General features: G+C 48.0%; 2 protein-coding genes across 5 annotated transcripts; both read right to left on the bottom strand.

The window, feature by feature from the left end:
- Window positions 1-3,012: 3,012 nt before the first annotated feature.
- Znf200 (zinc finger protein 200) lies at window positions 3,013-17,393 on the bottom strand. Of its 4 annotated transcripts, XM_042698449.1 has the most exons (6): window positions 17,387-17,393; window positions 14,158-14,160; window positions 8,359-8,623; window positions 6,867-6,958; window positions 6,451-6,574; window positions 3,013-4,346 (listed from the first exon to the last, which is right to left on the bottom strand). In XM_042698449.1, the coding sequence occupies exons 3-6, from the start codon at window positions 8,600-8,602 to the stop codon at window positions 3,616-3,618; spliced, it is 1,191 nt and encodes a 396-aa protein (XP_042554383.1). In that variant the 5' UTR covers window positions 8,603-8,623; window positions 14,158-14,160; window positions 17,387-17,393; the 3' UTR covers window positions 3,013-3,615. The 4 variants fall into 4 exon arrangements, with proteins under 4 accessions (XP_042554383.1, XP_042554382.1, XP_042554384.1 ...); XM_042698448.1 differs by lacking the exons at window positions 14,158-14,160; window positions 17,387-17,393 and adding an exon at window positions 9,779-9,868 and having other exon boundaries at window positions 8,359-8,684; XM_042698450.1 differs by lacking the exons at window positions 14,158-14,160; window positions 17,387-17,393 and adding an exon at window positions 9,779-9,868 and having other exon boundaries at window positions 3,013-4,343; window positions 8,359-8,684.
- Mefv (MEFV innate immuity regulator, pyrin) lies at window positions 12,639-23,390 on the bottom strand. The gene is made up of 10 exons (XM_042698447.1): window positions 23,069-23,390; window positions 21,829-22,638; window positions 18,900-19,243; window positions 18,418-18,513; window positions 16,283-16,513; window positions 15,838-15,860; window positions 14,130-14,245; window positions 13,889-13,921; window positions 13,509-13,541; window positions 12,639-13,345 (listed from the first exon to the last, which is right to left on the bottom strand). The coding sequence occupies exons 1-10, from the start codon at window positions 23,349-23,351 to the stop codon at window positions 12,792-12,794; spliced, it is 2,523 nt and encodes an 840-aa protein (XP_042554381.1). The 5' UTR covers window positions 23,352-23,390; the 3' UTR covers window positions 12,639-12,791.
- Between the last annotated feature and the right edge of the window lie 538 nt (window positions 23,391-23,928).

Below are 23,928 nucleotides of genomic sequence, written 5' to 3'. Positions count from 1 at the left end.
AAAAAGAAGTTATTGAAAACTTTCAGTTTGGTAGTTACAAATATATCACTTTAAAACTCTCTTATGTAGGAACAATAACCAAATAGAAAAGTAAATGGGGGGAGGACAATAACCCTATCCAGGCATCAGTGAATCAAGCTTGTAATCTTAGCTACTCGGGAGGCTGAGATCTGAGGACTTCAGTTTGTGGCCAAACTGAGCCAGAAAGCCCATGAGATTCTATATCCAATTAACCATCAGAAAACCAGAAGTGGTACTGTGGCTCCAAGTAGCAGAATTCAAGCCCCACGGCTGACAAAAAGACAACAAAAGAAAAAAAAAAAAAAACACCTAACAAAACTGTAGAATTTGTGATTTTTTTTTTTTTTTTGTGGTCATTTCTTGGGGCTTGAACTCCGGGCTTGAGTGCTATCCCTGAGCTTTTGTGCTCAAGGCGAGTGTTCTACCACTTTGAGCCACAGCTCCACTTCTGGTTTGGGGATGGGTAACTGAAGGTAAGTCTCATGGACTTTCCTGCCCGGGCTGGCTTTGAACTGTGATCCTCAGATCTCAGCCTCCTGTGTAGCTAGGATTACAGGTGTGAGCCACCGGCGCCCAGCATATGAGAACGTTTTGTTGCAGAATTTACTCGGGGACATCATGACTCCCAACAAAGAGGAACATCCAGTTGTTCCTTGCTATATTGGGGCTCACGTATTGCAGCTTCACCATATTGTGGTCTTTCTCAGGATTTTGCGGAATATAGGTGTTTGTATATTTGATTTTAATTATTTTTGCCTAAAAATTTGAAATATAAAGATGTAATTCAAACATATTAAATATTATAGTATTTCATCAGCAGATGAATACCATGTTGTACACATGTGAATGCAGCACACTGCTACTGCTTAAGTAGGCCAAAGTAGGCCAAAGTGAGATTGTACATGGCACACTATTGGCTGATGGAATCGAAGGTGCCCAACCACAGCACTGTGTTCTGTATCCTAGGTGCTGATTGGCTCCATGACCACAGATAGCATTGGTCTGCTTGCTCTCCTGCACTGTGCCCATACATTCTGCATCTGTCCTTGTCCACTTCACATCGATATCTGATTGCTGTGCATAGTGTTGCTCTGTGGTGGTGTTTTTGTGACATTTTAACAAAAATTTGAATTTATTTCAAGCCCTATGATGCCACCCATTCTGTACCCTCTAAGGCCTCTGGCAATGAACTCAAACACCAGAGGAAGAGGATATTAGAGAAAAGGTGAAACTTCTCAACAAGTAAAAGGCAGGCAAAAGCGATGCAGCGGTAGGCCTCCATTACAGGATCAACGAATCTGCTGTTCACTACATACAGAAAGACGAGAAGAACATGAGGCCTACAGCAATGACTGTTAACAAGACTGCAAAGAGGGTGGTCATTTCCCGCAGTAAGGCCATTGTGAGGATGGGGTCTGCATTGCCCCTGTGGATAAAGGACTGCAGGAACAGTGTCCCCCTGGATACCAGCGCCATCCAGATGAAGGCTAAGAAACGTTGATAGTTTTGTGGAAAGCACAGACATTCACGATGGCGATGAGGATGAAGACGATGACCATGCAGAAGCAGGACGTGCTCTTCTCCCACCAGACCAACCCCATTCAGTGCTAGCAAATCTCAAAGACACGCTGGACTGGAGAGCGTTTCTGTGCATGGAGAAGCTGCCTCTGCGGATAAAGCCAGAGCCAAGGAGTACGTGAGTGACTTGTTCAAATCTATCATCGAGCAAGGGGGCTGTGAGTCTGAACAAGTTTTGAAAATGGATGAGACAAAGTCAGCAAGTGAAGAGGGCACTGCACCACCAGCCGAAGCGCCTGATGAAGCGGTGCCTTCGGAAGAAGGCAGAACATTCATCTCATCACCTTCAACGCCATTAGCACTGCACAGCCACATAATTCATGGTCTTCGTCATTCAAGCTGTAGTACACTTCACTGGTGAGTACTTATATACACTTTTATGTTGTTAAAATTGTGTAGGCTTAAGAGTGTAGAAACTGAGCATGGATGCGTTTATAATGTGGGAAAGGTTAATAAGAGTGGGAAAGGCTTATAGGATAGTAGGAAGGATTTATAAAGCCTTAATATGTGATATACAAATAATATAATATACAAATAAATATAATGCTACTTTGCAGATTTTCACCCATCACAGGGGTCTCTGGAACATAACTCCTAGGATAGATGAGGGATCACTGTAATTTGAAAGGGAGACAGAATCTGTAAAATAAATGGATTTTCTCAAATTCTTGGGATGACGTTTCCAATCAAAATACTAATGTGTTTTGGTAAACTTAAAAACTCAAGCACACGGTGCCAGTGCCAGTGGCTCACTCCTATAATCCTAGCAACAACTCAGGAGGCTGAGATGTGAGCATTGTGGTTCAAAGCCAGGCCGGACAAGAAAGGCCCAGGAGACTCTCATCTCCAATAAACCACTCAGAAAACTGGATGTGGTGCTGTGGCTCAAGTGGTAGAGCGCTCGCCTTGAGCTGGAGAGCTGAGGGACAGTGCCCAGGCCAAGTTCAAGTCCCATGACAAAAAAAAAAAAACTCAAGCAAAATCAACCCAATGGCACTCAGAATCATCCAGTCTAAAGGCACCACTGGCCTTTAAACAAAGGGCAGAGAGCAAAGAGGGTCTGCTTGACAGGCCAAAGACTACCTTTGGAATCCTTGTCTCTCAATGAGCAAGGTGAGCTAACCACTGGAGACACCAATGCATGCAATCTGTGAGGTTGTGACCATCCCACTGTTAACAGTCTGGTACCTGGGTTAGGTTAGCGTACAGGTTACTAACCAGCCAGCAATCCCAGCCAACTTTTCCCTGGCTCCAGACCTATGCCATTTCTCTCATAGCAGATGAAAACTTCGCTCAAGTCTTGAAGGGACTACTTAGCAGACCTAAATGATCCAAACATCTTTTGGAAAAGAGAGGCACAGGGCAGCTAGTTTAAGAGATCAGCAGCTGAACAAAACAGTAGACACTTTTAAGTGAGGTTGTATAAAAAAGATTTCTGGAGAATAGTGGATTTTTATCACAAATTGCAAATGCTATTCACTACAAATGAGAGGAGGTCTTCCACATTCCAATGCGGTAGTTTTCCTACATCCCAAACAGATGGACATTCAGGCTTCGCCAGGGTGTCCTAACCAGCTATTGGCTGAACCAGCCAGTGTTTTGCTTCACTCATAGGAGCGCAGCTACAGATCAGCACCTACACATTATTTCTCTACACATTAGTGTTCTCTCAAGTGTGAATTTCCATGTGTGTAATGAGGAGAAAAATCCATGTATTTCAATCATGTACCTCTGCTCGCTTCGCAAGTAAGAAATGCCTAGACATTCATTTTTCTATCACTGTCAGGAAAGTGGTCTGCCTACTGCAGTCCAACATAAAAAAGAAAGCTCCTGAGCACAGGAAGTCTGGATGCTACCCGAGGTAGAGCCCTTTAGGATGTCCTCAATCTTTGGGAATTTTTTTTTTTTTTTTAAGAATTTTGAGGTTTCAGCCAGGATAAGTAGAGATCTAAATGTGGAAATCATGAGGTTTTCAAATGTCTGTATCTCTCAGGAAGATGAGGAATCCAAACTTCCTCATGAAACTTCAGGCTGAGCCAGGACCTCACTTCTGCTTTGGCTCTTACATGCCGAGTGTGTTCTCTCATGCCGGGTACAATTTGACAGCCGACCAAATCTTCTCCCACAGTTTTTGCAACCATATGGTCTCTCGATCTCATGAGTCTGCAAATGAAGCAGGAAGTCTTCGTTGTTAGGGAAAGTTTTCCCACAATCTGGACACTTAAACGTTTTCTCCCTGACGTGGATTCCTTCGTGTCGACTCCGATGACAATTCTGACGGAAGGTCTTACCACACTGAGAGCAGGAGTAAGGCTTTTCTCCTGTATGGATTCGTTCATGCTTGTTGAGGTTCGTTTTATGGTTGAAGCTTTTCCCACAGTGGCTACAGTCGTAGGGTTTCTCACCTGTGTGAGTCCTTTGGTGGGAGATAAGATAAGAGCTTTCACTGAACTGTCTGCCGCACAGGGGACAAGTGTACCACCTTCTCGTTTTCCGATTACGAGTAAGGGAAATGACGCTGATGTCCACGTATTTTGAGAGCTCCTCCAGTGGAGTATCGTTTTCAATGGTAACTAAAAGATTTCTCATTTTCCTTGGCTGTGGAACAAGCGCGTGTAGCTTTTCTTCTCGGCAACCCAGAAGTTGCTCAGGGAATAAGGAATAGTCTGTTCCATCACTATCTGAAGATTTTTCCCTCCAGTCTTCCTTCTGCACATCTTCACCCACAAGATCACTCTCACTGACTGCTAAAAGAGAGAAGGAGATAGTTTTGAGGTGTACGACAACACTACGGAATAAAAGAAGTCCGAATTCCTTATGAAATAATAACCTTGAAAGTCAGAATCTGACAGGTAATCATTAGTGATCTTTTCTACTCTTTTTTTTTTCCTGCTGTTTTTCCAGTCCTCGTTGAACTCAGTGCCTAGGTGCTGTCCCTGAGTTCTTCAGTCAAGGCTAGCACTCTACTCTTTTGAGCCATAGCTCTACTTCCAGTTTTCTGGTGGTTAACTGCAGATAATAATCTCATGGACTTTCCTGCCCAGACTGGCTTTGAGCCATGATCCTCAGATCTCAGCCTCCTGAGTAGTCAGGATTTTAGTGTGAACCACCAGTGCCCAGCTACTTATTATTTATTCTTTGTTTGTTTGCAATACTTGGTTTTAACTCAGAGCCTTGTACTTGCTAGAGAAGCTACCAATAATGGCTCTTAGTTCTTTTGTTTTTAGTTTTTCAAATAAGGTCTCATGCTTTTGTCTATGGCAGCTTCTAACCAAAATCACCCTACTTTCTCACCTAAGTAGCTGACCATGGACTGAAACTTCTGACACTGCGAACCAAAATAAACATCTCTTGCCTTTGTTTCTGTCAGGTATCCTGTCAGTCACAAAAAGCTGACTAACACAGGGGGCTAGAACTTGCTCTGTTCTTCTTCCTTTCCATTTTCCTGGTTAATCATATTATTTTCCTAACTGAATTCCCGATCAGACTGTCTAGTTTTAGTGAAAACTTTACTCATAGTTTAAAGGGATTACAGCAAATTCATAAATCCATTTGGGGAATAAGATGACTTTTTTTTATGAGGTTGAGTCATCCTAGCCAAAACCATGTTCTTTCCGTCATTCAAACCTTCCCAAGTTTTCACATAAATTATATATAATCCTTGTTTATCCTATTTATCTTACATGCTTCCTTTGATTACCCATTGCGGTTATGAACGCTAATTTAATTTTACATCCCTTTGCCCTACTAAATGCTCTTACTATTTACAATGAATTTTTAGGCATTCTCAAAGGTTTCTAGCTACACGAGTCTATCAATATAAATAGTGGAAGGTTTTATCTTATCTTTCCCTCAATGTCTAATGCATTTCTTTCTCACTTAACTGAACATCAGAAACACAAAGCTTAAAAGTAACATGAGGGTAGGTTTCCCAACTGTATTCCCAATTCAAGTGGGAATGTCTCCCATTAAAATACTCTTTAGAAGCTGGGTGCTGGAAGCTCACACCTGCAATCCTAGATACTCAGGAGGCCAAGATCTGAGGATTGTGGTTCAAAGCCATCCTGGGCAGAAAAGTCCCCATGAGACTTTTATCTCCAATTAACCAGCAGAAAACCGGAAGTAGAGCTGTGGTTAAATGGTAGAACACTAGCCTTTAGTGAAATAGCTCAGGGACAGTGCTCAGGCCCTGAGTTCAAGCCCCATGACTGACCAACCTCCCCCCACCCCCCGCCTCAAAAAAAAAGTAGTATTTATACAATGTTTGTGACTGACTCTAAGCCTAAACTATCAGTATCACGTTATAGGGAGAGAGAAGGGGTAGAGGAAGTAGGGGAAGGAAGAAAGGTGAAAATTGAGTCTCACAGCCCCAAGCAAATGTCTCAGGCACCAAAGCAAATGCCAGCTGTGTTGTCTGCAGCGGAAACTGTGATCCAAAATAAACACCTCCTTTTAAGTTGTTTCTCTATGTGTTTTCTTACGCTGATGCAAAGCTGACTAATATATGGAGCAAGGGGTTCTCTGCTCTTCCTTTTCCCCCTTTCTAGTTAACTGCACCAATTAAATTTATCACTGTTTAGCTCCAGTGGAAAAACATTAGTGCTACTGTTAAAGGGTCCATTATTAAAGTGCTTTTTTACAAAGACAAGACATCTCTCCACTGACTGGCTCTAAGTATAGGGAGAATGGCCACCATAACTCCTCATGGAATAAAACATGTGTAGGCTCTGACATACAGAATTAAACAAAAAGAAAATGTGTGTGCAATTAGTACTTCAAAAGCTGCAGAGATGAAGGAATATGCTTTTACAAGAGCACACAATCTGAACACACAAAGGACTAAATTCTTACCTAATAATGTCATCTCCCCAATATCGTTCCTTTCCTTCTCTAGGGTGGAGTGATGAGCAGGATTCATGCTCACACATTCTTCTTGAGAATGAAATACATTCAAATCCTCAAAGACCACTAGCTCCTGAAAGAACAAGAGGCCCGCTTCCTTTTAGTAAACTGAGGTTTCTTGGTAGCTCTAGTAACAAAGACACGAAGATTAAAGGAAAGGATGATGAATCTATACCCTAATACAGGATAGCTCCTAACTCTCCTAATACAAGGACAGTGAGGCTTCGAGGAACCAGAAAAAGGGGAAAAGAGACAGTCAAGGAAACTAACTCTCATAAGGTGTTATACACGGTAAGGCTGCAAGAACAGAAAAGGTGATGTACCTCAAGATAACAAAAAAAAAAAAAAAAAAAAGCCAAACCCACCTCAGAGTCAGCTTCAAAACATAGAGACACAGTCTCCTGTTTCTGCTGGACTCCTTCTCTGGGCGGAATCTTCACTAAAGGATGAAGATGAACTACAGAAAGAAGTTGTAGTTAGTGAAAAACCCAAGAGACTACTAAGAGACTATTATAGATACCTTGCCTACATCTTCAGGCCAAGCTATCCTTGCTCCTCTGGCAGACAACTCACAGCTCTTTCTGATCCTGTAAGCCGTGACAGAATTGAAATGGCCACGTTGAGTAAACCTAGGGCCTTCAATCTAGGACGGGATCTTCTCACTGTGAGTAGGATTCAACTACCAATGTTTCAAATTTCCCAACAAAATCATCATAGAAGAGCTAGAGAAGCAAAGTGTAATGATACTTTTAGGAAGCAATATTTTTTTTTTTTTATGTATATGGGTTCTGAAGCTTAAACTCAGGGCCTTGCAGTCTCACTCAGAGCGGATGTTCTACCACTTCATACACATCCACTCATAAGCTTTTGTGGGTTAACTGGAGATAAGATTCTCAGACATTTCTGCCTGGGCTGAGTTCAGACTGGGATTCTAAGATCTCAGCTTCCTGAGTAACTAGGATTATAGCTGACAGATTTCTTTTTTTCTCTTTTGGTCATGGGGACTCTGGACTTGAGCAGTGTTCCTCAGATCTTCACCTCAAGGCTAGCACTCTACCATTTGAGTCACAGCGCCACTTTTGGTTTTCTGGTGGTTATTTGGAGATAAGAGTCTCATAGACTTTCCTGTCTGTGCTGGCTTTGAACCGGGAACCTCAGATCTCAGTCTCCTGAGTAGCTAGGGATTACAGGCATGAAGGCACCCAGCAGATTTTTTTTTTTTTTTAAATAATGATATCTCAATGTATTAAAATGGGCTCCTTTTGCTGAACACCAGTGACTCACACCTGTAATCCTAGTTACTTTGGTAGGCTGAGATCTGGAGGATTGAGGTTTAATGCCATCAAAGTTCACTTGACTCCATCTCCAAAATAAACCACCAAAAAGCATGGCTGAGGTGTGGCTCATGCAGCAGAATGTCAGCCTAGCAACTGTAAAGCCCCAAGTTCAAACCCTAGTACAAAAAACAAAAAGAAAACAAAAAAAACAACTAAAAAAAAAACTTTAAAAAAAAGTGTTTTGTTTTTTTTTTTTTAAACTATCCACTATCCTAATTTAAAATCATGGAAGTCTATCTCCCATTACTTAAGGGCTGCCTTTCTCTTCTGGTGAAACAATCACATATTTGTTTTTTTTGTTTTTTGCATCCGGTCATGGGGCTTGAACTCTGGGCCTGGGCGCTGTCCCTCAGCTCTTCAGCTCAAGGCTAGCGCTCTACCACTTGAGCCACAGCGCCACTTCCGGCTTTTTTCTTTTTGCCTATTGGTGCTGAGGAATGGAACCCAGGGCCTCAGGCATGCAAGGCAAGCGCTCTACCACTGAGCCACCTTCCCAGCCCCACAATCACATATTTCTCACCTCTGTTCTGGTGGCTTGAACTCGCATCCTTCATAATAAGGAAGGTTTCCTTGACTTTCTGACCAGGCTGGACCAGGTTTGGCTTGGGCAAGAAGTTAAGGAAGTGATACATCACCAGCTGCTGAATGGTCTTCGACTCGTCTGTGGCATCCTCAAGTTCTTGATCCAGCCTGGAGTCTGGAACAACTCTTAGTATAAAGGATTTCTTTTGCTTTGGGGATGTAGGAACCACCTTTGTAGCCATTATGGCTTGCAAACAAAAGCACTTGGGGGGGGGGGGGCGCTTCTAGAGTCACTTCTTAGAGGAAATCTGCCAGAGAGCCAACCTGCAGACACAGAAACCACAGATTATCCACAAGGCAAGGTCATAACTGTGGTCTAATATACAGTTAGAGTGATGACATCTAAGACTTACACCAGAAAAGAAAGACAACTCAGGTAGAGCGATCATAACCTGAAATGGAAGGTATCTGATCAGGATACTTACAGGAAGTCTTTAAAGGAAGACTTTTGAGTATGAAAACCTAACCTTAAGAACAAAGCCAAAAGGAGCAAAGGCAGCCAAGGGCCACCTTCACGGGACATACGACAACGTGCCAAATCCACTGTGTGGAGTCCCTTAACCCATGCTTGTACAAAGAGTAATGGTCTTAAAGACCCAGGAAATCTGAAGGAGGCGGGGGGGGGGGGGGGGGGGGGGGGGGGCTGTGGATGACGCGCGTCTGACGTCACGCTGGGACCTGTGAGGTGTCCACCCACTGCCCAGCCGGCTGCTCCCCACTACCAGAGGCCAGATGCGTGGGGCAGGGGATATCACACCGGGGCTCACCGGGCCAGGACCATTCTGGACCTTCTCTGATCAGCCCAAGAGTACCTGAGGGCGACACCCGGCCAGCGGCACCGCCTGGGCGAGGGCTCGGCCCCCAGCCCGCCCGCAGCCCACCCTGCCTGCCCCCAGCCCGCCCTGCCCACCCCCAGCCCGCCCCCAGCCCACCCTGCCCACCCCCAGCCGGCCCCCAGCCCACCCTGCCCACCCCCAGCCCTCCCTGCCCAGCCCCAGCCCGCCCCCAGCCCACCCTGCCCACCCACAGCCGGCCCCCAGCCCGCCCTGCCCACCCCCAGCCCGCCCTGCCTGCCCCAGCCCGCCCCCAGCCGGCCCCCAGCCCACCCCAGCCCACCCCCCCCCAGCCCGCCCCCAGCCCGCCCAGCCCGCCCCAGCCCGCCCCCAGCCCACCCTGCCCACCCCAGCCCACCTTGCCCACCCCCCCCCAGCCCGCCCCAGCCCGCCCCCAGCCCACCCTGCCCACCCCAGCCCGCCCCCAGCCCGCCCCAGCCCGCCCTGCCCGCCCCCAGCCCGCCCTGCCCATCCTCCGCCTCCCGAAGCCGCCCCGGCCCGGTCCCTGCCCGTTGCAACGCTCACCTCTAGGAGCTCTCCGTTCCGGCCGCGCGCTGCAGCCAGGCGAGCCTTGGCTCGGAGAGAGACCAGGAAGCCAGGCTGGAGGGGCGCGCCCTCCCCGGACGCCGGGGCCGCACTGCCTTCTGGGAGGCCTGGCGCTTCCGCGGCGTGACGTCACATCCGGCGGCGCGCTCCCGCGTCGGAAGCCGGGTCTCCGCGCTGGGAGCCCGCGGCCGGCGAGGCCCGCGGACGCCGTCGTCTCCGTGGCTTTCTGTGAGAGGTAGAAGGCCAGCGCCGTCCGTGGCGGCCCGCCGCGGAGGCCTCCCTCCCTCCCGGGCCGGGCCCGGACGCGCCGCCACCGCGCTTCCCGCGGGAGCGTCCGGGCAGGCCGGGCCTCGCGGAGTCCGTCTGCGTGCGTGCGGTCGGCCCGCGGCACGGTTCCTGAGGCCCTGGCTGCGGCGGCGCCGGGCTTCGAGGAGGGGATCGAAGGGCGAGGCCGCGTGCGGGTGCGGCTGGGGGACCTTCCACCCGCGACCCCCCCAAAAGGAAAACACCCGACAGCGCCTACGCTGGACTTTGTAGCTTTATTTATTTTTGTCGGTCCTGGGGCCTGAACTCGGGCGCCGTCCCTCAGCTCTTCAGCTCAAGGCCCGCGCTCTACCACCTGAGCCACCTTCCCAGCCCCGCCCGGCTTTCTTAAGACAGTCCAGGCCTATCTTCTTGTCCTGTCTCGGGTGTCGGTTTCACCACTTGTCTGGGTTTCCCTCCCCCCTCCCCGGCCCCCCCATACTCAGTTCATGCCCAGGAACGCAATCAGGTTTAGGACAATATGTGTGCAGGGTTTGATGGGAATCTGCCTTGTTCCAATAAGTTCAGTGTTGCATGGCCCACCAACTACCTTCCTCTCACACCTTCCTGACATTCTCCAGCCCTGAATCTTAATCTAAATGTGAGACCCCACTCCCCCACTCCCCACCCCTCTGCTGACAGGCACCTGAGTTACTCCAAGCGGGCCACAGTAGGTTCCTGGAATCAGGTTTTGGCCATTAGCACAAACACTCAAGGCACATCCTGAAACTCCTTTCAATTCTTCAGCTACCTTCTATCCTACTCATACCTAGGACCCTACTTAAGCTCCTCCACCACTGCTGCTATTACCCTGCCTGTCTTTCCTCAAGTCACCATGGCAACCGTCTTTAACCTTCATTAAAGTTTCATCTAGTCTGCTGAGCTCTCAATCCTTCATCTGCTCATTTTTGCCTTTCACAGACATCCCTTTTCCCTAACAGGATTTGCCTTCAGTCCTCTGTACATAAACACCAGCATGCATTCCTCTCTTCTCTCCCACTATCTGATCTCTGCCTTCCACCCTCTTTTTTGAACTTGTAATCTTCCTGCCTCTGCTTTTCAAAGCTAAGATTTGTATAGATATGTGCCACTTCACCTGGCTAACACTATTACAATAATAATCAGCCAGTACAGTATGAATACTCTATGCACATTCACTGGGCAACCTCATTTGCATCTTCCACAGTTATTTAAACATTGTAAATTCTGGCCTAGGTGATTATGTCACTACATCTTAAGTGGAGATGATATGGGTAGAACATGTAAGCTAGAACACCCAATATTACACAAGTTCACAAATTTTCTGATACAAACCAAGACAAAATAATCTGATATTTATTTATTTATTTATTTTTGGGTCTGGTCGTGGGGCCTGAACTCTGACCCTCAGCTCTTCAGCTGAAGGCTAGCTCTCTACCACTTGAGCCACAGCGCCACTTCCGGCTTTTTTCTTTTTTGCTTATGTGGTGCTGAGGAATCGAACCCAGGGCCTCAGGCATGCAAGGCAAGCGCTCTACCACTGAGCCACCTTCCCAGCCCCAATAATCTGATATTTAGAATAAGTGGTTTTTCCACTGGATCATTTCAGGCTTTTTCATGGTATCAGTGATCAATGGAGTCACAAATGCAGTTGTGATCTAATTGTCTACTTGATTTACTTAGGAGGTCTATTCATTACTCTTTGGAATAATATTTCAGTAATCCAGCCATGTAATACTTTTGTAACAATCCAGTCTGCTTATATTTTATGTAGGTTTCCAGTATCCTTAAGACAGGGGAAGATAGAGAATGAGGTATACATCCTTGCTGTGGGGAAGGAAAATGTTAAGAGTCTAGTGCTTTAGAAGCATCTGAGAATGCTAAATCACACATGCTTTATTACCAACAGCCATGTTCCATGTACTTCTTCCTCTGAAATCTATTACGTGTCATCAAGGTGTCATCACCACCCTTGATCACTACTAACACGTACATACCTACTTCTGCACCACCCTTGATCACTAACACTTACATACCTACCTATCTCTGCTATGGTTCCATAAGTTCTGTGGGCAATAAAATTATTTTCTTTTTTTTTTTTTGGTCAGTTGTAGGGCTTGAACTCTGTGCCTGGGCACTGTCCCTCAGCTCTTCAGCTCAAGGATATCACTCTACCACTTGAGCCAAAGCACCATTTCCAGTTTTCTGAGTGGTTTACTGGAGATAAGAGGCTCACAGACTTTCCTGCCCTGGCTGGCTTTGCACTGCAATCCTCAGATCTCAGCCTCCTGAGTAGCTAGGATTACAGGCATGAGCCACCAGTGCCCAGCTATTTTCTTATTCTTTACATCTCTTATAGCAGCTCTAAACTATTAGTGTGTGTGTGTGTGTGTGTGTGTGTGTGTGCACTGGTGTTGAGCTCGGGGCCAGGGTGCTATCCCTTAGCTTTGTGCACCCAGTACTGGTGTTCTGCTTCTTGAGCCACAGTTTCATTTCCAACTTTTTGCTGATTAATTGGAGGTAACAGCCTTGCATATTTGGCTGTCAAGGCTGGCTTTGAACTACAACCCTCAAATCTCAGCCATTTGAATAGCTAAGATTACAGTTGTGAGCCACTGGTGCACAGAGCCAACCTGGTAGGTATGCAGTTAGTGACTGTTGAATGCAAATACAAGGTCAGAAGCCAGAATGGAGGTGCAACGCTGAGCATTCAGTGAGGCCCTTGGCCACCCACTGGGCAGATAGTCAGAGGACCCATGTTCTTCCCTCCATCATGTGTCCCAGGGCTGAAGATAGGTTGAAGGGGCCAAGAGGAAGAGACGCCAGTGAATGTGTAGATGTGGGATCTGGCGGTCACATTATAAAAGGAAATGTCTCTAGCTGTGTAGTCAAGGAAGATGCCAACCCTCTTTGGGGGCTCTCTTATTTTCAGTCGGGTTGGAGGAATGGTGGATGCTTGGTACTCATTTCGCTTCATCATCATCACCACCCAGTAACCATTCTCTGGTGATAAAGTCATGCTCCCCTTCCTGTTTGTGGATGTTCGGCACACTCCCAAGACCCACGCCGTCTTGTTTCCAACTTCCACCTCCCAGTAATGGCGGCCAGAGATGAAGTTAGGAGAGCCCAGGGTGATGATGCAGCTGTCGAATCTCTCTGGGCTGTCAGGCAGCCGGTCCCACTTGTTTCCAAGTCTCACGCTCATCATGTCATCAGAGAAGATGAGGTTGGGGTGAGCAGTTGCTGGATCCAGGATCACACTAGCTGCAGAGAGGATCACAATACCTCTCTTGAGGGTTGGTGGACAATATTCACCTAAGATTTCCCCCCCATCCACCAGAGACAGGCTGCTCTTCCAGGTTGTGGTGGGGGACACACAAAGTCCCAGCAACCAACACTATGTGTCTTGATCTGAGTGAGCACTTACCAGCATGTGCCTGGGCAGCAGTCAATTCTGGAACTATAGAGAATGAAAGAGATAGGGAGGGAAAAGATTGTGAGCATTTCCATTCAGAAAGCCTGATAATTCAGACTGTCCCCACCACCAGGGAAGACAAATACGGCTGCTTCTGCTTTGGATCCTGCATCCTATGTTAGGGTAGAACTAAGGCCTCCCAGGCACCCACACCTATCCTGGACACACTGTGGTCTAGTGAGTTAACTCAGCTAACAAGGCAGGCACAAGGGAATGCAGAGCCAAGGAGCCTGCCTTTGTTCCAGATGTCTCTATAAACAGTTCCCACAAGTGCACCACATGGGGACCATCACAATAACCCCCAGACAGTCACCCTCTACCATCATACTCACCGTTGAATGTTTCCATTTCAGAACGTATTGCTTCTAAATGGGAGGGGGTTGGGGGCAGGGGAGGTGGGGAGGAGAGAATACAGAGAAACTGAGTTAGGCCCCCTTGATAGGAATGGACCCAGGGGAAGCTGTAGGGTCACAAAGGTTTTGGGAGATGAAGGGAAGCAGAGGTATTCTGGGATACATAGGTGTCATGTAGGAGCTAAGCAAGCTCCTCCCGTCTTACCCCAAGTCCACCTACCAGAGAAGCGTTGGATGTTCTTCTCCACAAACTCTGATTTCTTGTGGAGCAAGTGGATCTTTTCTTTCATATCTTCAGGTGTGGTCCATGGCTTAGGGATTGTCATCGCCCTTGCCCTAGAGACAAAAGACTGTTGCCAAAGAGGGCCGGACTGAGGAGGTGGTCTAAGTCCCTGTGAGTTGGAAGCTAGGTGCAGTCTACACTGGCACCTACAGCCAAGCCTGGGTTGTGCAAAGAATAGTCCTTCCTGGGCACAGTGTTCTAAACACTGGTCCTCAATGCCAGCCATAGAATGGCCTATACTAGGGAGCTTTAAGAATCATTGAGATCAAAACCACAATGAGTTTAAATACTGGCTTTTAAATGCTATTGATGTATATTGTATTTTTTGTTGGTCATGGGGTTTGAACTCAGGGCCTGGGCACTGTCCCTGAGCTCTTTTGTTCAAGACTAGTGATCCACAACTTTGAGCCACAACATCACTTTTGGTTTTCTGGTAGTTAATTGAAGTCTCATGGACTTTTCTGCCCTGGCTGGCTTTAAACTATGATTCTCAGATCTCAGCCTCCTAAGTAGCTAGGATTATGGGTGTGAGCCACCAGCTTATGGTAGTTACTATATACCAGAGTTTTCTATGTCAAATTAACTATACTTCTCTAAACTTTTTATTTAAGTCACATGAACAGTGACTGAGTCACAAGTTTGATTTTAGTTCCTCTTTGTGTTCACTGTATAGGTTTTCTAAATACAGACTCCTAAGTAGCTAGGATTATGGGTGTGAGCCACCAGCTTATGGTAGTTACTATATACCAGAGTTTTCTATGTCAAATTAATATACTTCTCTAAACTTTTCATTTAAGTCACATGAACAGTGCGTGAGTCACAAGTTTGATTTTAGTTCCTCTTTGTGTTTGCTATATAGGTTTTCTAAATACAGAGTGAGAAGACAGCTCTTCCCTATCAAACCATCTAAGCAATAAATGTTACATTAAAAAAAAAAAACAACAGAAAGCTGGGCGCCCATGGCTCATGCCCGTCATCCTAGCTACTCAGGAGGCTGACATCTGAGGATCACGGTTGAAAGCCAGCATGAACAGGAAAGTCTGTGAGACTTTTAGCTTCAAAAAAAAAAAACACTAGAAAACTGGAAGTGGCACTGTGGCTCAAGTGGTAGACCACTAGCCTTGAGCTGGAGAGCTGAAGGACAGTACCCAGGCCCAGAGTTCAAACCCCACGAACATCAACAACAACAAAAGCCCAGCAGACTGCTGCTAAGAAAACGCCCAACCTTATGCCTGGGCCCTACCCTCAGAACACCAGGGCTTTGTGGTGCAGTCTTTTCCCCTTTCACCCCATCTTTTCCCTTGCCTGCAAGGCTTAGTCCAGCCCCAGATGCTATGCAGAGATCCTTGCTGCTTCCTTGTTGGAGGCTACAGGCATCTCTGCAGGGCAGTTTTCATAAGGTGAATGATACAATCTATGGGAAGCCATAAGCTGAGTTCAACAGGACTGGCCTAAATCCATTCTCTCCAGGCGTCTACCCCAGCTTTCCCTCCTGCTCAGGCTCCCATTCTCCTTGAACAAATTCAAGAAGGCTTCAGAAAGCTGTAGGAAATAGTCCTGAGTCACACCCAGGTCCCTCCTTGGACTGCCTCACCAAATACTTCCTGCAAAGCATACAGAGGGACACCAAGCGGTATCTGCATACCTCTGCAAAGTGACTCCAATGTCCTAGGAGAGAAAAGAGGAAGCAATTCTTTACCAGTGTCCCTGATGCTCTGTGCTATCTCCCAGCCTCCCCTCCTGAGCTCTTGCCTTTATTAGGACTCCCAGTTCTGTGGTGTCAGTAGTGGGAGCATCTCTTCTCTGTTCTAATTCCAATCACCCAGGTAGTAGCCCTGCCAGAGCCCACAGTATACCCTCACTCAAACCCTGCTTATTGATACCTCTCCACAATGTGAGGACTACTCTGGGCTCCCAAGAAACCTCACCAATGGGACCTGCGACCATTAGGTATTGTGAGTGGCCAATTGCTACCTCTGGCTCAAGAGTGTTGCTCCCTGTCTTTGGCAGAGCTAATGGCAGTGATGGGAGCCTAATTCATTCCCACTAGGCACAGTGGGCATGTGAAGGACAAGTCCAAAAGCACTCACCTGCATGAGCTCCCATTCTGATTGGTCCTTTCTGGCCTCTAGTTCTCCAATCAGTTCATCAAGGCTGTGAATGTCCTGGGATACCTGGGTGTCATAGGTCCCCCAGGCCCTGTTAATGGTCTGGTGCAGCTCCTCTAGCCAGGCCACAAAGAGCTGCTCCTGCTGCTCCAGAAAGCATGCTAGCTTCTCCAGGTGGCATCTGATTTTCTGCTTCTGGGTTTCAGTCTGTTTCTGGGGGAAGAGAAGATGGAGATGTCACAGTGTCGCAGTCTGGGCTGTGGGGTGAGGGTGTGTGTGCGTGTCTTAGGACTCCATCTCCTAGATGGGGGTAAGAGGCAGTTTTTCTCAGCCTTTTAAAGGCCTGAACGCCAGAAATGGGGGTGGTGTTATACGGAAGTGTGACAGTCTAAGGGTAATGGAGTTGCTTCTGGAAAAAAAATCTTCAATTTTATATTGGATATTCCATAATTTCCCTTAGAAAAAAAAAATTTTTTTGGTCGGTTGTGGGACTTGAACTCTGGGCTTGGGTGCTGTCCCTGTGCTCTTCAGCTCAAGGCAAGCGCTCTACCACTTGAGCCACAGTGCCACTCCCAGTTTTCTAGCTGTTTATTGGAGATAAGAGTCTCACGGACTTTCGGACTTTCCTGCCCGGGCTGGCTTTGAACTATGATCCTCAGATCTCAGCCTCCTGAGTAGCTAGGATGACAGGCGTGAGCCACCAGCGCCCAGCTACTTAGAAAATTCTTGTTTGAAGCCTACAGTGCCTCAGAATGTGACCTTATTTGGAGATAGGGTTCTTGAAACTGTGCTTCATTAAGTGTTCCATCCTACTCCAACACCTTCTGGTGTCCTTATAAAATGAGCACTTTGGGGCTGGGAAGGTGGCTCAGTGGTAGAGCGCTTGCCTTGCATGCCTGAGGCCCTCAGCATCACATAAGCAAAAAAAAAAAAAAAAAGCCGGAAGTGGTGCTGTGGCTCAAGTGGTAGAGCGCTAGCCTTGAGCTAAAGAGCTGAGGGACAGCGCCCAGGCCCAGAGTTCAGGTCCCACGAACAGACCCCCTCCCCCCCCCCCCAAAAAAAAAAAAAAAAACGAGAACTTTGGACACAGAAACACACAGAGAACATCATGTCAGAAGACACAGATAACCATCCACAGGCTGTGGGGGGGAGCCTTGGAGATCCTTCCCTGAGTGTCAGCCCTTCCAAAGAACACTCATTCAGACTTCTGGCCTCCAGAACGGAGAGAAAGTAAGTTTCTGTGTATGATGGCCATAGGAAGCCAAAACACTGTAGTGGTCATCTTGTCTTGTCTTGGAGGCCAGGGTGGAGTTAGTATGTGCCTTGGGCATACAAATGGACAAGGCTATGGCTACCAAACCCTTCTGCAGAATGGAAGCCTTTACTCTTAAAATGTTGGGGTAGCTGGGTGCTGGTGGCTCATGGCTGTAATCCAACTCAGGAGGCTGAGATCTGAGGATCGTGGTTCAAAGCCAGCCTGGGCAGGAATGTCTGTGAAACTCTTATCTCCAATAAACCACTCAGAAAGCCGGAAGTGGCCCTCTGGCTCAATTGGTAGAGTGCTAGCCTTGAGCTGAAGAGCTGAGGGACAGCGCCCAGACCAGAGTTCAAGACCCACAACCAACCCAAAAAATATATATATTGGGGCGCAGGAAGTTCACAGTAACGTCTTTAGTTGGGTAAATGCCTATGATCCTAATACTCAGGAGGCTGGGGCAGGAGGATGTTGAGGTTGAGGCCAACCTGACTCCATATTCAGACCTTGTCTCAAAATATCTCAATAGCAATGCTTTTTTTTTTTTTTTTTTTGGTCAATGATTTCATGTTAACTTTTTAACGTCAGTGCTCAATGGCGGCACCTGTCCATTCGAATGTCGGTGAACTTAGCTTTCATTACTAGTGAACAGAGGTAATTTATTGGCTCTTCTCATTTTCTTTCTGATAGCCACCAGGAAGCTTCCTCAAAGAGGTGATATTGTCCTCAAACAATCTTTCCTACCTCCCAAGAGGAAAGGGCCCTACAGATCCACCATGCAGAATCTCAGGGACCCCCTCTTGCTTCCAGTCCCGTCCCCCCTGCAGGAGTGATGGGCAAGCCTTGGAGCAGGACTCCTTACCAGGAGGTTTCCAGTCTTCTTATCCCCCTGCCGTCTCTGCTCCTCCCCAGATGTCCTCAGCTCCTTCAGATGCTCTAGCTGCTTCTGAATTTGCTCCTGGAGAAAGAGCACTTCTTGAGACACACTGACTTCCACGAAGGGAGAAAAGCTGCTTCCAGGAACAAAATAGAGAGTGCCATAGTCGAGCACCAGGAAGAATGCTCAGGAAAGAAGACAAATGTGCCTAACACCAAGGGAAGCAGAACCAAGCAGACAGTCCCAATGATCCCCTGGCTCTGCCATACCTGAGGCCAGCACCTCCAGACTTCTGAGCAAGGTAAGGTGGTTAATCCTGTCTTTGCTGGCCTGATGTGTATTTGTATCTACTTATAGCCCAGTAGTCCTGACTAGTTGCACCCACATCCCAAAGTGCTTGAGGAAATGAAACAAGGCCCAGTGAGTTTGGTTTGTGTGAGAGAAGGGTCCCAGGCAGGGGCATTTACCCTGTATTCTGTGGCAGCTTCCTGGAGGGGGCGTACCCAGTGGCCTCGGTGCTCCTGACTCAGCCTGCAGATGAGACAGATGGCTTCCCTGTGGTCTTCACAGAAAAGCAGCTGTACCTGCTTGTGGTGCTGGCAGTGTGGCGGGGGCTGGGAGCTCAGCCCTCCAGAGCCTTTCTTTGTGAGTGAGGCCTGGCACTGAGGGCAGCTGGATGGATGGCTTCCTGTGGCCTGGGGGTCCTTTGGAACAGTGGGGGAGCTGCAGGCGCCATGTATACACATGTCATCATGCAGGTCTCCACCTCTGGTGTGACAAAGATGACATGCAGTCTCTTCCTCTGGCTTCCCTGGAGAGAAAGCAGCGGAAAAATCACTTGTACGGAAAACTCTAGATGTTTACAAGAGCTTCTGGAGCTAGAACACATGTGTTCTCGGATCTAGCCTGTCTACTTCCTTGCCTGTCCTGCCCTGACTTTTATTCAAGTGAAGCCATCAAGAGGTCACTGGGACTGAGAGCTACAGGCCAGGACTGTGACTGGAGATTTTTTTTTCCTTTGGCATTTAGGCCCATGGCCCTTTGCTGAATATCCAAGTCTTTTTCCCGCACAGATACAGACGTGTAGGATATAAAAGCCTGTGAGACATGTTAACAGTGTTTGTCACCCAGGCTGCCAGTGCCTCAGGTGGGAATTCCTGGGGAGGGCCACTGTGTGCCTCATGGGTAGACTGATCCCTAGCTCCTGGTAGGGTTTCTGAGAGAGTACACTGTAAGCGTTTGTTGGTGGGTGTGGAATGAGGGAGCAAACGGATCACATCCAAGTTCAAGAAGCACTAAGTAAGGCAAAAAGGACCTTAGAAGAGTAGGGATGTCTTTCACAAAGAAGATGTAAAAGTAAGCCGGGCGCTGGTGGCTCACATCTGTAATCCTAGCTACTCAGGAGGCTGAGATCTGAGGATCGCGGTTCAAAGCCAGCCCGGGCAGGAGAGACCGTGAGACTCCTATCTCCAATAAACCACCAGAAAAAAATCGGAAGTGGCGCTGTAGCTCAAGTGGTAGAGCGCTCACCTTGAGCTGAAGAGCTGAGGGACAGCGCCCAGGCCCAGAGTTCAAGCCCCACGACCGACAAAAAAAAAAAAAAAAAAAGAAGAAGATGTAAAAGTTATGAATGTCTCTGCCCCAAGAGCATCGACAGTGGCTTCACAAAGGCCTGCCCGCCGTGGGGCTGCTGGCTGAGTTGGTGTGCCAGGGAGGCCTCGGGGCCCCATAAGCAATTGGGTAGGAATCATTCAGAAGACACACACAGAAACAAGCACACAGAATCCATTACTCTTTCCTTCTTCTGCCCCTTACTGTCCAAGGAAGTCATGTTAACCTTTCACACAAGTTTGCTAGAGGACCTTCCCCAAAAAGCATTCCTATTTCTTCCCTTGTTGTAGAGTTAATTGCATGCTTAAATGGCTGCTTCCCCACCACACACACACACACACACACACACACACACACACTCGCACGCACGCATGCACACACACACACACACACACGCACGCGCCCAAACTCAGAGTACCAGCTTCTTTTGCAATCGCATTGTAGTGGAGGAGGTCTAAATAAGGTGTCCTAAGCAGCTTCTAGAAACTTCTAGAAACCTTCCCTACATGCTATTCCCTATATCCTCTCAATGCGATTCCTCTTTGTCCTTCTATTCTGTTGCATTACCATCTGAGGCTACGAGTTTCAGAACAAACAGCAGGAGTCAGAGTGCTGGCTTATAGATCTGTCCTGGACCACATGCATGATATTCTTGTGAAAGAGGAACAAATAATTGTATTGTGTATGTAATTTAGGGGCTTTTGTAACAAAACCCCCATAATCCTGATGACTAATTCATCAATAAGAATGACCTAGAGGGAAGTGGCGCTGTAGCTCAAGTGGTAGAGCGCTCGCCTTGAGCTGAAGAGCTGAGGGACAGCGCCCAGGCCCAGAGTTCAAGCCCCACGACCGACAAAAAAAAAAAAAAGAAAGAAAAAAAGACCTAGAAAATTTTTGCCGGGCGCTGGTGGCTCAGGCCTGTAATCCTAGCTACTCAGGAGGCTGAGATCTGAGGATCGCGGTTCAAAGCCAGCCCGGGCAAGAGAGACCGTGAAACTCCTATCTCCAATAAACCACCAGAAAACCGGAAGTGGCGCTGTAGCTCAAGTGGTAGAGCGCTCGCCTTGAGCTGAAGAGCTGAGGGACAGCGCCCAGGCCCAGAGTTCAAGCCCCATGACCGACAAAAAAAAAAAAAAAAAAAAAGAATGACCTAGAGTAGGGCACCAGTGACTCACGCCTGTCATCCTAGCTACTCAGGAGGCTGAGCTCTGAAGATCACAGTTCAAAACCAGCCCAGGCAGGAAAGGCCATGAAACTCTTATCTCCAATTAGCCCTCAGAAAGCCATAAATGGTGCTGTGGTGCAAAGTGGTAAAGCATTAGCCTTGAGCAAAAGAGCTCAAGGGCAGAACCTAGACCCAGTTCAAGCTCTATGTCTGCCCCCCACCCCCAAAAAAGACCTAGGATTTTGGTAAGAATTTCTCCCCCTAATCCTCCCACCCCCTCAAAGGCAGATGGCAGTCTCAGCCCCATAGCGCCCAACAGTAATGGTGGGAAGGGGATATTTTTGCCCAGTGTTTTCCACATTCTCAACCTGGAGCCCATGACGCCTATAAATTCTAAAGAAGGACTTCCTGAGGGTACAGGAGTACATCAACATTTGATGCAACATTTTATGAAGATGTCCGTGTATGTATTTTTTCCCCCTGTGTCTACGGCCTGCATCAGATATGCAAAGGGACCCTGGGAGACACCCAGGTATGGCAGTGATAGAAATACAGTGCACCTGCACAGGCTCCCATTCCGAAGCATGCTAGGACTTCCAGACTCAAGGCGCCTTTCTTACCTGAAGGTGAAGTGACTTCTGGATTTGAAGACTTGTGACATACACTGCCAGTCATCTTCACCAGGGGGCCAGGGGCCTCTGGTTCCCCAATTCCATTTTCCTCCCACGATGCTGTGCATTTCTTCTCTCCAGCTGACAGTGCATTGGGAAGTGTGTTCTTGAATGCTCTCCTCTCCAGGACTACGGAACAATCTGGGTTCCTAGAGCCCTCCTGAGCCGCTGGACCCTCTCCATCCATACTGACTACTCCCTTAGGGGCGGCTACTGACTCTGAATGTGCATTTCTCTCCTGTTGAGTTTCTTCCTGAGGCAGAAGAATTTCTGGGTTTGGGGGTTCTCCCCCTCCTGATGAAATGGGAATTTCAAGACTTTTGGGACGCTTCTTTCCCGAAGGTAAATACAACTCAGATTTCTTGGATTCTTTCCTCCCCAAGGCCCCACTGCAGAGCCCCTGGAGCCTCCCTGCGGAGCTGGCATTCCTGCGGAGCTGGCCACTCTCCCTCCTCTCCTTGTCCCCTGCCATGGGAGTGGGGCCTGGGCTTCTCTTTGAGTTTGGCCCTGGGACCCTGGCCGATGGCTTGCTCTGTGTGTCCTCAGGGACCTTCGGGTCCTTCCGTTTGCTCTGACACTTTTTCTGGGCTGCTCTCCCCATCTCATGTTGGGTAGACTGTAGGCTGGACACCACATCACCGCTTTGCTGTGGCTGCCCATCAACTTCAAGGCCATTTGATTCTCTTAAGCTCTTTGGCTTATTCTCCCGAGAAGAGGACCATGTCGAAGTGTCAGTGCCACTTTCTGGTATCGAATAGTCTGGAAAGACAACCAAATAAAAGACGTGAAATGTTCCTACTCTCAGTGGTTTAGGGTATGAAAGAACAGAAACTTTTAATTCCCTTTAGAGGATGTCGAAGAGGAAAGCACAGCACTGCTCTTACGATTGCTTTGCAGACCCTTTCTGCAAGCTCAATACTTGTGTTTCCATGTGTGCTCATTACACATGCACTGACGTGTTCTCCAGGAGCAGGTGCTTCAGTCCCTGCCTCTCCTGATTCTGGCTCACAGTCAGAAACCAAGTCTATTTTTAAGGCCTTTAGAAGAAGCCTGGCTACATAGGCCAGAAAGAGCAACAGATGCTCAGATGTGGTAGACAGGGCCTTTATACCCTCGGCCTGGTCTGAGCACTCCTTGCCTACTTGCCAGCAGCCATGAGGGCCAGAAAGGGGCCTGACCCCATACTTACCCTGGCTGGTGGCCCTGTGGAGTTCCTCTGCCAAGAAGCGCTGGTTGATGCCCCGCAGGATCTGTAGGGTCAGCCGCACAGCGTACTCCTCCCCATAGTGGGTGATCAGCAGAGTGGCCAACTTCACTGGCCTGGCCAGCTGGAGATGGCCTCGGGGTATTCGGGAGTGATCCTTTTCTAGGTTGGTGTTCTGCAGCTTGAACTTGAACTTCTCAAAGTCATAGGGCACCAGCTCTTCCAGGGTGTTGAGAAGGTGGTCACTAAGGGTTTTGGCCATCGTCATGCCCCAGAAGGGCTAGAGCCAGTTGTCCGTCTTCTGACAGAATAAAAAATTCTGACCTGGAGACTGAGCGTGAACCCCAAAAGACAGCTTGTGAAATAATGGGAAAGGCACAGGAAGTGCGTTGCACTGATGGGAACTGAGACTAACGGTGAACACATGTCGGGTTCCGGATGGCTTGTCCTCTCTGCAAATCAGAGGCTTATCTGTGCTTTGTCAGTTGCATGACCCCTCCCTCCCCCCTCCCCAAAGCCCAGCTCTGCCTGGAAGAGAGAGATGAGCAAGTCTGTAAGGGAGGCTCTGGAATTGGAGTCCAGACGCAGATCTGGAGGAGGAAGTGGGGATGGAGCCATGCTGAGGGCTAGCTTCTCTCATCAAGTTTTTTCTCTTAGATTCTTGGGACTTATGGACCCTCCAGGGCTGTTGGCAAGAGGAAGGACAGCTAGCACAAGCTTTGCCTGAGTCTGCTCAAGAAAGCATGTTGCTCCAGAAGAAGCAGGTGAATACCAGGACACCGGCTTTGGCAACACCCTTGTTAATACAGTTCCAGTCCATGTGTGCTTCACCAGCAGCACAAACG

This window comes from Dipodomys spectabilis, unplaced genomic scaffold (assembly GCF_019054845.1).
Source record: "Dipodomys spectabilis isolate Male_0828 unplaced genomic scaffold, ASM1905484v1 ptg000231l, whole genome shotgun sequence".
NCBI lineage: Eukaryota > Metazoa > Chordata > Mammalia > Rodentia > Heteromyidae > Dipodomys > Dipodomys spectabilis.
This window is presented reverse-complemented; position numbering and strand designations above follow the sequence as displayed.

Bases quoted from the DNA above. Each gene is read 5' to 3' on its own strand.
- Znf200 (XM_042698449.1), bottom strand. From the start codon at position 8,602: ATGGCTACAAAGGTGGTTCCTACATCCCCAAAGCAAAAGAAATCCTTT. The intron at 6,959-8,358 runs GTGAGAAATATG...TTCTTTCTGTAG, and splicing joins TTCAAGCCACCAGAACAGAG to TTCATCTTCATCCTTTAGTG. The intron at 4,347-6,450 runs GTAAGAATTTAG...TCTCTCTTTTAG, and splicing joins TGGGGAGATGACATTATTAG to CAGTCAGTGAGAGTGATCTT.
- Mefv (XM_042698447.1), bottom strand. From the start codon at position 23,351: ATGACGATGGCCAAAACCCTTAGTGACCACCTTCTCAACACCCTGGAA. The intron at 22,639-23,068 runs GTAAGTATGGGG...TTGTCTTTCCAG, and splicing joins CCACAGGGCCACCAGCCAGG to ACTATTCGATACCAGAAAGT. The intron at 18,514-18,899 runs GTAAATGCCCCT...CTCTTTCTCCAG, and splicing joins AAGCTGCCACAGAATACAGG to GAGCAAATTCAGAAGCAGCT.